The sequence below is a fragment of the Ursus americanus genome, chromosome 6 (assembly GCF_024610735.1).
Source record: "Ursus americanus isolate L20-20 chromosome 6, mUrsAme1.1.p, whole genome shotgun sequence".
In the NCBI taxonomy this organism is placed as follows: domain Eukaryota; kingdom Metazoa; phylum Chordata; class Mammalia; order Carnivora; family Ursidae; genus Ursus; species Ursus americanus.
In genome coordinates, this window is record NC_142132.1 from 32323436 (window position 1) to 32341772 (window position 18337).

The 18337-nt window shown below is 42.3% G+C and overlaps 1 protein-coding gene across 7 annotated transcripts in view; it reads right to left on the reverse strand.

The window, feature by feature from the left end:
* The window catches only part of PLCE1 (phospholipase C epsilon 1), a 303155-nt gene that overhangs the window by 56793 nt on the left and 228025 nt on the right, over nucleotides 1–18337 (reverse strand). For 4 of the 7 annotated variants that reach the window (XM_045810048.2, XM_087862891.1, XM_087862889.1 and 1 more), the window contains exons 8-13: nucleotides 13265–13940; nucleotides 6122–6304; nucleotides 4570–4687; nucleotides 3834–3990; nucleotides 823–945; nucleotides 600–736 (exon numbers count right to left, since the gene is read on the reverse strand). In XM_045810048.2, coding sequence (XP_045666004.2) covers nucleotides 600–736; nucleotides 823–945; nucleotides 3834–3990; nucleotides 4570–4687; nucleotides 6122–6304; nucleotides 13265–13940 — 1394 coding nt within the window. The remainder of the gene's footprint in view (nucleotides 1–599; nucleotides 737–822; nucleotides 946–3833; nucleotides 3991–4569; nucleotides 4688–6121; nucleotides 6305–13264; nucleotides 13941–18337) is intronic. The other 3 variants (XM_087862890.1, XM_045810050.2, XM_087862892.1) reach the window with 2 other exon arrangements.

Below are 18337 nucleotides of genomic sequence, written 5' to 3' on the forward strand. Positions count from 1 at the left end.
AAAGGTACTGTATGAAAGAGGACACTTTGTTCTTGCTTTTTTGTGTTTCTAGTCTCCAGAGAGAGCAGAAGAGAAAACTAACAGGCTTACAGTGCGTCAGCAGTGGTGATCATGGTGGTGCTGGTGAGTGGGGCATGGGAGGCAGATGTTCCAGTTTACACTCAGAAAAGCATCCTGGAGGTTGAGCAGGAGTGCTCTGCTCAGGTCACTCAAGATCTCCTTGTCAAAGGGCAGGCAACTCCCACCCTGGGGCTGAGCACCCGTCGGCCTACAGGCGGGGAACACTGGTGGTACACCATATACCTACTGGACATTTAAACATGGGTGGGGGAGGGTGTCTGATTGTCAGAAGGACCTTCGGAAGTCTCTGTTGATTAAATATTCTGGAATGCCTAAACAGACGCACACAACAATGAATTTGCTTGCCTAAGATGCCCACAGTACCCATCCCTAAGACAACTTGAAGAATCCTCGAAGTGTTTCGCCATGCTGCAGGTAACAGCACGCCATATGCGAGGCTGAGGGTCTGGGTGTTGATCTCTAACCTTCGTTTTTAGATAGAAAGGTCTCCACGGGAAATATTACATGGTTGCACAAACCTAGGTCAGGCTGAAGGTCGCTGGTATTTTCGTCAATGGTTAGGTTGGTGTAGAGGGGGGCTGACTCCGAGCCGGCTCGGTTGCAGGGCACGGCATAGATGTCAAAGAGATCCTTCAGGTCCTTGCGGCTCCTCACGCTGGGCGGGGGATGGAAAACACTCACCCTCAGTATTGTCACAAAAACTCGGGGCTGAGAAAGGGTAAGAAGAAAAGCATGCTGTACCTGAATGATTTGAACAGCTCAACAAATTCAACAAAACTCATGTTACTGTCTGAAACCATGAAGCTCTGAAAACCCTTCATTCCTCCTTTGATCCTCCCGTGCCAGCTGCTGCTGCTCCAAGGACTGCAACAAAGACAGGGCGTTAACAGGCACATCCGGGCTAGTGTGTCCTTCTGCCCCAACAGATGCCCTCTGAGGAGCAACAGGAGCAGAAAAGATGGACTGCAAGTTATTTAAGACTGAGGCTCTTTTCCGGACTCTCCTTTCATTCTCTCAAAATTAATCTACATTGTGTCAGAGTAAAGAAGACATATGATACACTGAAACCACTTCATGTTTACAGCCTCCATAATAACGCCACAAGGCTAAGGTTAATATCCTTCTACGAATCAAAACAGTTCTTTGAAATCATAGGTCAATGGGAGGAAACAACTTGAATTCAATGTTTCTAAAGAAAAGTCATTTTTTTCAAAAGTGCCCATGCTTTTTCAAAAGCATAACCTATGGAAAAATTTGCACGTTCTTTCCCATATTCTAAATGACAGAAACATGTTTAAGAAGAAAGTCCTGAATGTATCAGTGTCTTCTTTTTCCTTTCTTAACCAGTTATTAGATGAAAACAAGGAAGGACTTTTAATACTAACGGAAAATGTGAGTCACAAAAATATTAAGAATGGAAAGAAGCCAATTCTGTCTAGAATATATCTGCACCTGCCAAGGCTGTATATTCAATATAAAAGTATCAGTCCACTTGGTCAAAAGCTTAGTCTAGCTGTTTCACAACACTTTTATTTTATTTTATTTTTTTAAAGATTTTATTTATTTATTCGACAGAGATAGAGACAGCCAGCGAGAGAGGGAACACAAGCAGGGGGAGTGGGAGAGGAAGAAGCAGGCTCATAACAGAGGAGCCTGATGTGGGGCTCGATCCCATAACGCCGGGATCACGCCCTGAGCCGAAGGCAGACGCTTAACCGCTGTGCCACCCAGGCGCCCCCACACTTTTATTTTCTATACTGGTTCCCTGACAGGATAGTATAAAAAATGTTTTGATTGGTTTTTAGTCAAATCAATAAACAGGATCTTTCTTTTTTAAAAATTTTTGTTTTTTTGTGCTTTGTTTTTACTTTTGAAATATTTCAAATATGTACGAAAGTATAGAGAATATTGAAATGAATAGCTAGTGTACCCTGAATCTTGCTAATAGTGTTTATTCATGGAAAATTATTTTGTGTTGACATCTGAAAGTCACCTCTGTACATGGAAGAGTATTACACAGGATGGATTTGTAGCTGTTTGTAGGCATGGGCTGATGATCCCCCAAATGGTGTTGGAAATAGAGCAGGGAGGTTCAGGAAGAGGAAAAAGGTCCGATAAATTAGCTTATCTTTGCATTTAAGCAAGTACGTTCCCTTCTTCCCTTCTCGTTCAGGGTTAGTCTCTGTCTGCAGGAACCCTTCACCCTTACACTTTAGGAAACTTTGTCCACTTTCTCCCCTTCTAGGCCTCAGCCTTGCTTTCTCCTTGAACAGCATTTGGGCTAATTTTTCTTCCCTTGCCTTGTCTTATCTTTTGGATTTAGCTTCCTTGGTGGGCACTGACCCCTGTCCTCCTGTGGGAGGAGCCGATGATCTTGCATCTGGCATGTTAGGTCTACCTCTTTGAAAAGATTTTCCTCCCTTACTCGGTCCTTCCCATTTGTTTGTGAGTGATCGAAATAAAGGTAAAGTCACTTCATCCAATTTATCTGGCTATTTTATTTAGCCAGGATACTGTCTGTAGAGGCTGAAATATAAAGAGTTCTGATTCTTTGTAGCTTTTCATTTTGTTACAAACCTAAACTTGCAGAAAAGTTGTAAGAGTGGTACAGAGAGTTCCCATGTACCTTTGACCCAGTTTCACCAAGTGTAGAAATCTGAATGTATAGAGCATAAAATAAGTTCATTATTCACACTGTAAAAGAATGCTTCCTTTTAAAAGATGATTTACAATAGGATTCTTATCAGTAGCAAACTTCTTGAGAGAGAGAGAGAAATTATGTGTGTGTGTGTGTGTGTGTGTGTGTGTATGTGCGCACGTGTGAGTGTGTAATTAACGTTTCCAAAGCCAGGGTCTGCACAGACCCATTTCCTCCTATCACTCCTCTGTTCAATAAAGAGTGCCTGTTTTATCTCGGTTCTGTCTGGAACCTCTGCATTTCTTAAACTTTTTGGGGGGTCGAAGGAGATGGTATGGCATTCTAATTCCTTTGTTATGCTTTCTTAATATTATTTCATCTGAGAGGGTAGATGTTGTTTCAAAACTGTACTTTGCATGGACCTTATAAATATAATTTACTACAATACCAGCTTTAGAATTATACCTTAATATACCCAACTTGCTCTAATACATTCATTTCTCTAGACATGTCTATCATGTCTTATATATGAGAAGAGTATTAAATATATTTTACCTAACAGCAAAGGGTAAAGCAGCTTACATTAAAACTTACTTGGCTCCTCAGTTAAAGCAGTGCTATCCAACAGAATTTTTTGCAATGATAAAAGCGTTCTCTATCTGCACTGTGCAGTATACTAGTCACCAGCCACTTGTAGCTTGAAACACTTTTAATGTGCATAGTGTGACTGAAGAACTGAATTTTAAATTTCATTTAATGTTAATAGATTTAAAATCGAATTTAAAGAGCCATCTCTTTCCCCCTGCTGTGGCCAGCGGCTACTATATTTGACAAGGCAGCTTCAGAAAATCATAGCTTGGGTTTTGTTAGCATTACTGACCTTTGAAGGATTGGTCTGTCAAATAATTAGGAGCAATTATAGTAATGTGAGAAGATAGGAGTGTAAAATCAGGAAAATTAGAAGTATTTGAAAATTTGGGTTTTTTCAGTTTTCAATGTAATTGTTAAGTCAAAATTAGAGACAGTCTTTCCATAGAGCACCGGAAGATGATGCCCTCCTACACAACTTGAATGATGTGAAGGGTCCTTCTGTTTTATCATGTTAAGGCCCCACCTGGACGGGCTCTTGTTTGAAGAAGACAGCACAGGGGAGGACACTGGCCTGATGGGAGATGATGTCCCAGCAGACAAGTTAGGGGACCCAGCCGTGGTCAAAGAGTGGGCTCTTCTGGAAGGCAGAGTGTTAGGAGGGCTCATGATGGCATTCGCCTCTGTGAGAGAAAACACAGACACCAGACAACGAGGCCAGGTTATTCTTTCCCTCGAAATCAAAGAAAAACCAAAGCTGTTTCTGAAGGTCTGAGCAAATCTATGCAACTTCTATATAAGAAGCATCAAAATATTCTGATGAGTGGACTCATGTGGTGGGTTCTCAACCTTGGCTGCACATCAGAATCATTTGGGGAACTTAAAAATATAGAGATGTTCGGGGCCCAGCCAGAGAGTATTGGACTCAGCTGGGGCTGGGGTGCCACCAGGGCATCCAGGTATTTTTTAAAAATAATCTCAGCCGTGGCTGAGAATCACTGGTCTGGTCTAATCCACCACATTGTATTTTGTATATCTCATATCCTCTGTGCATGAGGCCAAGTTAATTAATGAGAATCTTCTTCCAAGCACACTGAGCTTGCAGAAGTACCTCTTGGGTTCCACTATCTAGTTAAATACAAAGATAAGTATATCTAATAAGACAAAGAGTTTTAAGAATGTCCACAGTATTTAAATCACAATTGATAACCAAATGCCTATTTACTTCTATTAAAAAAAAATAAGTCGGTATGGGGCTTTACCAGATTCTTCTTGCTCATTCATGTCTTGAGGGTCGGAACCACTCCGGCTGCGACTCTCCCTGTGCATTTTGGCCTTCCGCGTGGCCATCTCGTCGTCGGCCGCCTCTCCACTCTCACCCTGGGAACACACACGTGCCAACATCCCTCGTTCTGGGTTTCTCTCCCCCTGGGAGGCAGGCCCCTATTTTCTGACTGCCCCACCTTCCACACGCCCCCACCCCAAGTATAGACCCCGGTGAAGGCTGACCCAGGAGTCTCACGTTACACTATCCCACTTGTTTCTCCAGATACAGCGGCACTCCCCAGGGGGAAGGGAGCTGACAAGAGCAGACACATGACCCCTGGCATCTGTGTAGAGACCAAATTATGAAGCAGACAAAGCTCGGCTTAGGCATCAACAGCCTCCCATATGCAAAGTGTGGGACTTTTTCTAGATAACCATGGAGAAAATACATTATTGTGTTACAATGATAATCTCTATATAACGTAATATAGCATATATAGTGGTAACTAACCAAATATTTTCTGCCATGGGAAAGACCATAAAGTCTACCACTTTAGCCATTTTAAGTGTACAGTAGACTAGTGCTAACTCTATGTGCCTTGTTGTGCACTAGACCTCAAGAACTCTTTCCTCTTACAAAACTGAAACTCTGGAGGCAATGAAAAACGGGTTCCCCTTTGCCCCTTCCCGCAGCCCCTGGCATCCACCATCCTGTTTCCAAGAGCTTGACCACTCTAGGTACCTCACGTAAGTGGAATCTTGCCGCATCTGTCCTTTTGTGACTGGCTTATCGCACTTAGGGTAATGTCCTCAAGGTTCACCCACATTGTCGAGTCCCAGGATTTCCTACTTTTTTAAAGGCGGAACGCTATTCCATTATACATATACATCACCTTTTCTGGATCTTTCATTCATGGACGGACATTTAGGTTGCTTCTCTTGATACTATATTTTAAGTTGTGTCCTACATTGGGCATTTTTACCCTCTAAGACCTTCATAACCGGGCCCCTGGTCTTTTTAGCCTTTGCTTGCCACCACAGAGCCTATGCTCCAGCGTGGAGCATGGACCCAGAACTGCACATGCTTCCCTGAGCAAGCCAAGTCTTTCGTGCCTCCCTCCCACGTGCCTCCCTCCCACCTCCGCTGCCAGAAATGCCTCCCCTGCCAGAAATGCCTCCCCCCTCCCCCCGCGTTGTCTGTCTGATAAATCCTATACAGCCTTCAGGACCCATCTGTCAGCTTCTCTGTGAAGCCTCTCCTACCTGAGTCCTAGCCCTGGATCTGCCTTATATCTGCTCCCACAGCACTCTGTAGGTGGCTTCACCGTGACTCCTACTGAGTCCTCACTGTTTGTGGCCCCTGACTTTTTTGGGTGTTGACACAATTCCTAACACTGGTCTTGGCACCAGAAGGTGCCTGGTAAGTGCCTGCATTTCATTTGTTTCACCTTGTCCCCAGCCCCAAATGCTCTAAGGTAGTTTCTGGTGATGCAGACTATACAACCATCCTGGATGATTGGGTCTGAGGCGTCATAAATCACACTCTACCCTTATAAGGATTTTCTTCTTTTTCTTGGTGGTGCTTATGCCCAACGTGTTGTTTCTCTGCACACTGGGCTTCTCAGTACTCTTCGCGGATGTCCCAGGGCTGGGGTTGCGTGTACTCCATCGCCGGCCACCAAACAGCTCCACGGCGTGAGCCAAAGTTGGGCCTTCGTACCGTCCATCCTCCTGTAAGAGAACCGCATTCTGAATGCACGCGGGAATAGCAAGCAATGGGGAAGTCAATAGATGAATGGCTTCTAGTAAATTCCCAGAGGTGCAGGAGCTCAGGCAGTTACAGAGGACTAGAGATCTGGCCACCCAAGTGGCTCTGTGTCCAGTCGGTGATGAGACTGTTGGGAGTCTCATCATGTCCTCTCTTGTCCTGGTCACATCCCTGCTGAGTTCCAGGGATGTGCTTTACAGGGCCACGGGCAAGTGGGATGAAAACAAACTTCCCTTCCCAGGTTCAGAGGTTACATTCCAGAACTACCACTGCAGGAATATTCAGGAAGATGCACTTTGCAAATTAGGGCTTTAGAGGACAGAGGGTGTGTACGTGTGTGTGAATCTACTTAAGTAAGATCAAGCTCTATTCGTATTGCATCATCCTAGGTTTTTGGGTTTTTTTTATTGTTATTGTTTGTTTGTTTGTTTACCTAGTTTGATGCTTGGGACAGTCTGACTTGAAATACAGAGTATGTGGCATATGTGAAATTTACTTCAGAGGGCTCTGGGGAGATAACCATGGAGAAAACATGTTATTAAATAGTTGGTGCACACCTGAAACTAACATAACATTATGTGTCAACAACTATGCTCAGTAAAATAAAGAAAGAAAATAGTTGGGCTGCTGTCCTCTTGCGTGACTGATACCCAAGGATAGAGAGCCCAGGGCCCTCAGAACACCATGCATATTATGATGCTGTGAGCAGCGAGAAGATCCTTAAGGGGCAGGCGTTCTTCATGACAGCTGCTTCCCACCAGGTACCTCGGAGCCTCGTGTGCTGGGGAGCAGCAAAGACTGACTCATTCAACAACCACCAACAATTCTCCCTCTAAATCAGGGAGGCCAGTTAATAAAACTACAAAAAGTCACATATGAATTAAAGCCAATATGGATGATATTTCACAGGTTGTATAAAATGGACCTTTTAAAATTAATTTCCATTATTTACTGTCTTTACTTTCTGCAAGTTTTTAAGGACAGCCTTCCTTTGCAACTCCAAAGAGGCACTTGTAAGTAGGTTTTGCTTTGTTGTAGATGTTCTGTGAATAACAAAGGGTCTTTGTGTGTGTACTTGCTCCTTCACCCTAACATTCAATAGCTATCTCATTTTATGACTTGAGTTGTGACCTCCCACTTCCTGCATCCTGTTATGGATCCCAGGATGCTGAGGGACTTGGATGCTTGATGTGGGAAATCTTTTGGTGATCTCTGATGGATATCTGGGATTTATGCCTATCCATTAATCATTTCTCTTTTCTCTAACTATACCCCAATTTTACTATATGTTTTCCACCGGATACAGTCTTTTTTTTTTTTTTTTTTTTAATTTTACTTATTTATTTGAGAGAGAGAGAGAGTGTGCTCATGAGCTGGGCAGGGAGGGGCAGAGGGAGAGGGAGAAGCAGACTCCCCACTGAGCAGGGAGCCGGATGTGGAGTTCGATCCCAGGACCCTGAGATCATGACCTGAGTGGAAGGCAGACACTTAACCAACCGAGCCACCCAGGCGCCCCTGGATATAGTCCTGAGTCTTTCAATCAAGGTGAAACATCCTCCCTTGACCAAAGGTTGGTGTAAGATCCAAATAAGCCAATTAGAATCTCCCTCCCTGGAAAATGAATCGTGAGTACAGTGCTACTGAGAATGAAAATGGTTGGAGATCATTCCTTCCTGATGCAGGCCTGTTCCCTGTAAACAAGTCACTACAATTGACTTCAAAGTGGAATCAACATTTCATGCCACAATTTCATAAATAAATTTTGACTACCTTATTGAATATCATACACTGAAAGAAGTTTTGTAAAAATTTTTTCTATGGGTTTTAACTAACACTTTAAAAATTTAATAGATCCCATCATTAAACATTAAAACTTCTGCTCTGGGAAAAACATTGTCAAGAAAATTAGAAGACAAGCCACAAACTGGGAGAAAATGTTTGCAAAAGAAACATCTGATAAAGAACGGTTATCCAAAATACACAATGAAAACTTAAAACTCAACAAGAAAACTAACAACCCAATTAAGAAAATAGTCCAAAGACCTCAACAGACACTTCACCAAAGAACAGATACAGATGGGAATTAAGCATATGAAAAGATGTTCCACATCATATAGCATCAGGGAACTGCAAATTAAAATAAGATACCACTACAACACCTATTAGAATGGCAAAAATCCAGAACACTGACAACACCACATGCTGGTGGGGATGTGGGGTAACAGGAATAAGGATTCATTCTAGTAGGAAAGCAAAATGGCACCACCACGTTGGAAGGCAGTGAGGCAGCTTCTTAAGCGTTCTTTTACCATACGATCCAGCAGTCATGCTCCTTGGTAGTTATCCAAAAGAGTTGAAAACTTAAGTCCACACAAAAACCTGAACATGAATATTTACAGCAGCTTTATTCATAATACCGAAACTTGGAAGCACCAAAATGTCCTTCAGTAGGTAAATGGATAAACTATGGTACATTCGCACAATGGAGTATTACTCAGCAATAAAAAGAAATGAGTTATCAAGTCATGAGAAGACATGGAGGAATCTTAAATGCATAATAGTAAGTGAAAGAAGCCAGTCTGAAAAGGCTACATATTGTATGATTCCAACTATATGACATTCGGAAAAAGGCAGAACTATGGAGACAGTAAAAAGATCAGTGGTTGCAGGGGCGGGGGTGGGGGTGGGTAGGGCGAGATAGGGTGGGAGGAAGAGATGAATAGGCAGGGCACAGAGAATTTTTATGGTAGTTAAAATATTCCATGTGACATTATAATGACCAATATATGTTATATATTTGTACAAACCTAGAAATATACAGCACCAAGAAAGAATCCTAAGGTAAACTATGGATTTTGGGTGATTGTGATACATCAATGTAGATTCATCCCTCGTAAAAAATGTACCATTCTGCTGAGTGATGTTGACAGTGGGGGTCACTATTCATGCATGGGGGGCGGGAGGTTTATGGGAAACCTCTGTACATTCCTCTCAATTTTATTGTGAACCTATAACTGCTTTAAAAAAAGAAAATCTTCAATAAAAAAATTTATTAGACCCATACTATGTATATATAAAAGAATCAGTCTCTATTGCTTTGGTATTTCTAAATTCAGAACATCCTAACATGGGTCAAGCTTTACTCTTAATAGAAATATTTCAGGCCTAGAAAAGCATATGCCTTTGTTTAATCTTTAAAGGAGATTTTCTGGGAACTGAAATGTAGTTTGACTCTTTCATTTTGTACAAAACAATAAACTTGGTTGGGATGGGTGAAGGATGTACCTTCTCTTTTTAATTTGGGAGAAGGTCTATTGTGAGTGAAACTACAGTCTCAGTTTAAGAAAAGTTACTTTCATTTTTAAAAAAAAGATTTTATTTATTTGTCAGAGAGAGAGAGAGTGTAAGCAGGGGGAGCGGCAGGCAGAGCGAGAAGCAGGGAGCCAAAAGACAAGAAATAGTGACATTTGTAATGAAGCCTAGGAATACAGGAAAATAAAAGAAGTTCATGTGGACATTAGGATCAGGAAACTGATTCCTTAAAAAGTATTCACGCACTTTTACCTCTTGGCGTTGTCTTTGCATATGATATTTTGGAGACTGTTTAATCTAATCCTTTGAATAAATCCTTTTTCCCCCTTGAAGATAGCCAGAATCTATTTCAGTTGCTTACAACTAAAGTTCACCTGAGAACCCTGTTTTTGAACCTTTTCAGATTCCCAGAGATCTTTGCAAATACCCAAGATTATGGGTTCTCAGCTCTGCCATGGAACTTCAAGCCAAAGCTTATGATACCAGTCTTTGTCCCACACCCCACATCAAATCTCTGGGGTTTACTTTCTTTTATTTTCCTGTATCCTTAGACTTTATTACAAATGTTACTGTTTCTTCTTGTCTTTTGCTTTATCTCCTGTTACTGTTTCCATTTGATCAAATACATTTGCTAGTTAAAATCCATGTATTTGAAAGCAACTTCACATGGCACCTGGGTGGCTCAGTTGGTTGAGCATCTGCCTTCAGCTCAGGTCATATTCTCAGGGTCCTGGGATCGAGCCCCACATTGGGTTCCCTGCTCAGCCGGGAGTCGGTCTCTCCCTCTCCATCTGCCCACCTCCCCACTTGTGCTCTCTCTCAAATAAATAAAAATTAAAAAAAAAAAAAGGAGCAAATTCATATACATTCATCACACAAGAGGACTCCAATGTCAGATTATTTTCTTTTCTTTCTTTCTTTCTTTCTTTCTTTCTTTCTTTCTTTCTTTCTTTCTTTCTTTCTTTTAGGGGCAGACGGCAAAGGAGGAGGGAGAGAGAGTCTTAAGCAGAGCTGAGAACTCAGCTGAGGTTCCTTGCTGAGTGTGGAGCCTGATGTGGGGCTCAATCTCATGACCCTGAGATCATGACCTGAGCCAAAACCAAGAGTTGATACTCAACCGACTGAGCCACCCAGGTGCCCCAGAAAGATTATTTTCTATATAAGCCCTTCCCAAACTGGGGATAAAGAAATACTCTTACAGGGCTGTTGATATACGTTTGGAAGAACCCAAGACTGTTCATGAATTTCTTGAATGTACGGATACATTTAAATTCATTTCTTTTGTACCTTAGGACTTCTCAGGAGCCTTAAGTATGCTAAGCAGTATCATAAAATAACCAAGAGGGGCATTTAACAGGAGGCCTATTTGACCTTTTGTTTTCCAGGTGCGACACTGGCAGCATCTTTCTATGTTCTCTGAGACAATTTGGGAGCTGGTCTGTATCATAGGAAAATAACCATTTGCTAGCCTTTTCACTTTTTTTTTAAATTTCAAAAATTTTTTTAAATCTTGAGGGTCTGTTTCTGAGACATGTTGCCTTGTCTTTCAGAACAATGTTTTGAGGAAGACCATCACCTGTTTTCGGAAATGGGTGAGGTATATGCAGCTGTTTTGCCTTTACACTGTAGGGCCTTGTTTCCCAGCAGTGGTGGAGGGATGGGGGCAGGAGGGTGTAGTTGTGTTTGCAACTGGGAAGGACTAAGTCGGCTCCAGGTCACTTCCTCTGTCTCTGCTCCAGCGGAGCCTTTTACCTCTTCTGCTGTTCCTGGTCTCAGTTTTACCTCTTCTGCTGTTCCTGGTCTCAGCTGGTGCCTCCTTCAGCAAAAACTGTAGGTTGCCAGGGTGAATGAGAAACCAAGTATGCCATAGGTGTTAATTCAGTTACTTTAGGCTATGAGATCGGGAAGGAAACAAATGGAGCCAATAAACCATGTTGGGTTTGTGACCATGATTGTAACTGAGCTCAGAGACTTTGGTTTATATCCAGGCTGAATGGATTAATATGATTCTGGAAGGCTGAGGAATGATTATAATTAAAGATCAATATTTACAATAGCTCCTGAAGACCTTTTTTTCCAAGCAGCTGACCACACTGGAATCTCCCTGCAGAGTGGACAGGCAGCTCGTATTTTGGTCTCTGTTTTCGGATGAGTTAACTGAAACAGGCTTTGTGCTGTGCAGTCCTAGCATCATCGTGTTAGACAAGCCTATATGCTTATTAATCAACTAATAAGTTAGTTCTTCAGGATATGATCTCTACTCCTAAGTATTGCATGGGTGTGGGGAAAGGGGAAAGAAGAGCATTATATATATATATGCCCCTACTAACAGCTCCAAGGCAGGGAGGGGGGAATTATCTTTGCTTTTGGGAAACATGTTAGAACTGTGAAAAGTACACAAAATCAGTCATTTGAGTAACTTAAATTATAGTCCTATTTGTTCGGTGACACTAGTAAAAAAGATACTTTTTTTGCCCAAAAGTTGGAAAAGCATAACAGAGAAAAACTGAATACTTGGATACAACTCATTTGGCAACGCCATCAACAGCGTCCCCTTGTGGCGGGGTTTTTGACTCACTTTCCCAGCAATCTGCGCTTTGTTCTCTGCAAGCACACCACTCTGGTGATGCCTGTGTCTCTTCCCACACCTCGTTCAGCCCAGTCCTGCTGCCACCCTTAGCTGGAGTGTTGAAGTACCTGAGAATTTTAGGGTTAGTGAGACACACACTCACTTTAAGCAGCTGACTGTGAGAAACTGCCTCATAAGGGCTGCTGCCAATATAATAACCTGGTGAGGCAGAACTCCACGCACGAGTTATCCCATGTTTGGGAAAGTTTCTTTCAAACTTTGAAGTTCTACAGTGAGGCAGCAATACACAGTAAATTAATGCTCCGAGAGTCATGCAGCATATTAGGGAATGAAGCATGATTTCAGTTTCCCAAGTGAAGGTTTCCAATGTATCAGCTAGTCCTTAATTAATAAAAACATTCACGGGGCGCCTGGGTGGCACAGCGGTTAAGCGTCTGCCTTCGGCTCAGGGCGTGATCCCGGAGTTCTGGGATCGAGCCCCACATCAGGCTCCTCCGCTAGAAGCCTGCTTCTTCCTCTCCCACTCCCCCTGCTTGTGTTCCCTCTCTCGCTGGCTGTCTCTCTCTCTGTCAAATAAATAAATAAAATCTTAAAAAAAAATAAAAAATAAAAAAAAAACATTCACACTCTAATGCTTTCGATGGAAACTGAGTAAGTGACAATGCTTATACTAACTGGTTTCTTTCCAATGTGAGAACTACAATGACCAGTCGCTGTGTTCATACAAAATAGTAATAGGACCTACTACGAGCCAGACACTATTCTTTACACTCAGCAGCTGACATTCTGGCTTTACACATATTAACTCAGACCCCACAGCCACCCTACGAATGGGTATTGTTATCATTCTCATTGTATAGATCAGAAACCGAGGCACAGAGAGGAGTCAGAGGTGCCCAGTACCACTCAGGAAGTACGTGCCAGAGTGTGAGGGTGAACCCTGGTGGTCCCAGCATGGTTTTGCAAGATTAGTATCTTGAGAATTAGGGAAGTGGGCAGAGGGGGAAGGCTGCGCCCCTACCTGATAGAGGCTGACATACTGTTTCCGCAGCCACTGCTGTCTCTGGTCAGGGAACTTCCTCATCTTCCTCACGGCCCTCGTGAGTTCTAGCAATCCACTGAAGAGCATCTTAGCGGTGTGCTTGGGCGCCACAAAGTGCAATAACCTATTGTCCGTGGTCTGCAGCCCATAGAGCAGTGTCACGCCAGTCTCTGAGAGAAACATGCTACCCAGTTTGTTCTGAACACACACAGTGTGTATATCGATGCTAGGGTGTCCCATGTACACAGCCTTTGCTGAAAACAGATCCAAGACCCCCTCCGCCAGGCCACTTAATCCAGCATTGCCCAGTAACGGGAATTTGCCAGGCTCAGCCGTGTTACTAAGCACACCAAGTTTTGCTTTAGCACTGGCTGGGGAGGCAGTGGTGGGCTTTACCCAGGTCAAAGTGCTGTTGTCAGGCTGGAGCTGGAGGAAGCAGCGGGCCGACAGGTGCGTGTCCTGGTCGTAGTGGATGACAGTGGCCCCCTGCAGCAGGAACTGGTGCACATCAGCTCGGATGGACAGCACGTACCACGGGATCAGCTCTGTCCCGTGGTCAAAGGCCTTCTGTGGCTCTTCTGATCCATGAGAGTCCCATTCTTTCGACTGCTCACAGAGGTCATTTTCGGAATCCAGCAAATCTCCAATTATAAACCTAATGGAAAGAGATGTAAATTTCGTCTGTCTTATAATCAGAAGTGAGAACAACACAGAGCTTTTCACTGACACTGGACGTCATTTTTCACTTCACCAAGCGTTTAAATTAGCATAGGAAATGTAAAATGCTAAAGGTCAGGGTAGATTTTTGTTGGTGCATTCTAAAACCTTAGATTTAGCCATAGGTCTGATCACAGGCATAAGGAAAGGAACTGCTAGATAAGTTGTCGTATTTTTTAAAAAAATTTTATTTATTTACCTTATTTTAGAGAGAGAGAGTAGGGGGCGGACAGAGGGAGAGGGAGAGAGTCTGAAGCAGACTCGGCGCCAAGCGTGGAGCCTGACACAGGGCTCAATCTCATGACCCCGAGATCATGACCTGAGCCCAAACCAAGAGTTGGGTGCTCAATCGCTGAGGCACCCAGGAGTCCAAAGTTACTGTGTTTTTAATATTAACAATAATCTTCATGACGTATTAGTTTTCCCTCTTGGGTCAGAAACTGTTAAATACTTTACATACATTTGGACTTAATTTGACCTACTTGTGAAGTAAGTTTTGTTTGTTTTTTTTTTTTTAACCTCGGAGGAAACTGAGCTTCAGAAGGGGTAAGTAATGCACAAGAGGTCTACTCAAGGCAGGATTCTGCTCTGACTCATCGGCCTGGGACCGTCATCACTAGGGTGGACTGCCTTCTACTTGATCAGGACCAAAAGTTGTGACCTGAACACAATGGGGCAAAAATAAGCAGAACAAGACTGAATAAGCTGGCCTGAGAAGTGCCGCTGTTAAAAAATAAAATACCATTAGTTCAAAGACACTTGTTGGAAAATACAGTCATAGTGCCCAGATGAACAAGAACAGCTCTCCTTGACTCAACCTTAAATTTTCATTGTGTGTGTACATGTGTGCACATGCGTGTATACATGTGTGCGCACATGTGTGTATGCACACATGTACACATAAAGGACACGTCTGCTTGGAAAATTTAGCAAGTTGTCTTCCCTGAGTTGGGAATGTGGAGTGTTGGGTCCAGAAGGATCTGGGGGGAAGGCAAGGAAGCCTTATTGCCTCCTTCCTATATGGCCACCTTGGCAGGAATGTGCCCAAGAGAGACTCATTTTTTTCAAAGCAAGAAGAATTGTTATTAAGATCAATGTTTCTGCTGTCCATAGACATTGCAAAGTGGTGGATAAAACTGAGAAGGAGCTGGTCCATACATCTCTGGGAAGGAATGTTCCCATCCTCTTGGGAACTTGGCACTTGGGCAGACTACTGCCTCCTGGCAAGGCCTGAGCAGTAGCACTGAGCTTCTTGGACTCTTGGTCTAGAGCCTGGTCCCTGAGCAAGATCCCGCTCCTGCTTTCTGCAGGTTCTTCCTCCTTGCCTCACATAAGCAGATATTCTTAAAAAAGAAAATAAATCTACAAGATCTCACAAATCTGATGATCAGAATATCCTTTTCAAATGAGCCACACTGAAAACACTAGAAATAATCCAATGTCCAGCAACAATGAAACTTACAAATAAAATTTGATGCATTCATACAATGTGATGCATTGCACAGCAATGAAAATGAATAGTAATAGTCAATGAAATGCAACAAAAAGTACGTATCTTCAGCAAGACACACAAGAATATATACTGTATGGTTACATTTGTGTAAGTGTAAATTTCAAAACCAGCCAAAACTGTACTATATTATTTAGAAATGCAAAATAGTGGTATAATTATAAAGAAGAGCAGGCAAGAGTCAAACTGTCTCTCTTCGCAGATGACATGATACTCTATATGGAAAACCCAAAAGAATCCACTCCCAAACTACTAGAAGTTATACAGCAATTCAGTAATGTGGCGGGATACAAAATCAATTCTCAGAAAACAGTTGCATTTCTATTCACGAACAATGAGACTGAAGAAAGAGAAATTAGGGAATCCATTCCATTTACAATAGCACCAAAAACCATACGTTACCTTGGAATTAACTTAACCAGAGACGTAAAGGACCTATATCCTAGAAACTATAAATCACTCTTGAAAGACATTGAGGAAGACACAAAAAGATGGAAAAATATTCCATGCTCATGGATCGGAAGAAATAACATAGTTAAAATGTCCATGCTACCCAGAGCAATCGACACTTTCAATGCTATCCCGATCAAAATACCGATGACGTTTTTCAAGGATGACGTTTTTCAAGGAACTGGAACAAATAGTCCTTAAATTTGTGTGGAACCGGAAAAGGCCCTGAATCGCCAAGGAACTGTTGAAAAGGAAAAACAAAGCTGGGGGCATCACAATGGAGGATTTCAAGCTATACTACAAAGCTGTGATCACAAAGACAGCATGGTACTGGCACAAAAACAGACACACAGACCAATGGAACAGAATAGAGAGCCCAGAAATGGACCCTCGGCTCTTTGGGCAACTAATCTTTGATAAAGCAGGAAAAAACATCCAGTGGAAAAAAGACAGTCTCTTCAATAAATGGTGCTGGGAAAATTGGACAGCTACATGCAAAAGAATGAAACTTGACCACTCTCTCACACCATACACAAAGATAAACTCCAAATGGATGAAAGACCTCGATGTGAGACAGGAATCCATCAAAATCCTGGAGGACAACATAGGCAACAACCTCTATGACATTGGCCAAAGCAACCTTTTTCATGACACATCTCCAAAGGCAAGAGAAACAAAAGATAAAATGAACACATATATGGGACTTCATCAAGATAAAAAGCTTCTGCACAGCCAAGGAAACAATCAAAAAAACTAAGAGGCAGCCCATGGAATGGGAGAATATATTTGCAAATGATGCTACAGATAAAAGATTGGTATCCAAGATCTACAAAGAACTTTTCAAACTCAATATGCGAGAAACAAATAAACAAATCATAAAATAGGCAGAAGATATGAACAGACACTTTTCCAATGAGGACATACAAATAGCTAACAGACACATGAAAAAATGTTCAAAATCATTAGCCATCAGGGAAATTCAAATCAAAACCACACTAAGATACCACCTTACACCAGTTAGAATGGCAAAAATCAACAAGGCAGGAAACAGCAATTGCTGGAGAGGATGTGGAGAAAGGGGATCCCTCCTACACTGTTGGTGGGGATGTAGGTTGGTGCAGCCACTCTGGAAAACAGTGTGGAGGTCCCTTAAAAAGTTAAAAATCGAGCTACCCTATGACCCAGCCATTGCAATACTTGGTATTTACCCCAAAGATACAGACGTAGTGAAGGGAAGGGCCATATGCACCCCAATGTTCATAGCAGCATTATCCACAGTAGCTAAATCGTGGAAGGAACCGAGATGCCCTTCAACAGATGACTGGATTAAGAAGCTGTGGTCCATATATACAATAGAATATTATTCAGCTATCAGAAAGAACGAGTTCTCAATATTTGCTGCAACGTGGATGGCACTGGAGGAGATAATGCTAAGTGAAATAAGTCAAGCAGAGAAAGACAATTATCATATGATTTCTCTCATCTATGGAACATAAGAACTAGGAAGATCGGTAGGGGAAGAAAGGGATAAAGAAAGGGAGGTAGTCAGAAGGGGGAGTGAAGCATGGGAGACTGTGGACTCTGAGAAACAGACTGGGGGCTTCAGAGGGGAGAGGGGTGGGGGAATGGGATAGACTGGTGATGGGTAGTAAGGAGGGCACATGTTGCATGGTGCACTGGGTGTTATGAGCAGCTGGTGAATCATCGAATCTTGCATCAGAAGCCGGGGATGTACTGTATGGTGACTAACATAATGTAATAAAAAAACATTAAAAAAAAAAAGAGCAGGAAGTAGTATAGTAAAATTCACTAATATAGTGGGGGAAAGGTAGTAAAATTGAGAAGGGAAATAGTATTATGGGTTCTGGCAATGTTTTCACTCTGGGTGGTAGTTACATGTCTATTCACTTGATAATTATCCAAATATATTTATTTTTTAAAAACACGTCATCAAAAACTAATGATATACTATATGCTGGCTAACTGAACATAATAAAAATCAAAAAAATCTTTTAACTTTAGAATACTTTAAGATTTATGGAGAAATTTCAAAGACAGTAGACCCCACATTGAGTATTCCCTGTTTTTTTTTTTTAAAGATTTATTTATTTATTTATTTATTTATTTATTTGACAGAGAGAGAGGCAGCCAGCGAGAGAAGGAACACAAGCAGGGGGAGTGGGAGAGAAAGAAGCAGGCTCCCAGTGGAGGAGCCTGACGTGGGACTCGATCCCAGCACACTGGGATCACTCCCTGGGCCGAAGGCAGACACTTAACGACTGAGCCACCCTGGCGCCCCTCAGTATTCTCTGTTATTAACATCTTACACTGGGATCGTATATTTGACACAATCATAAACCCATACTGATACATTA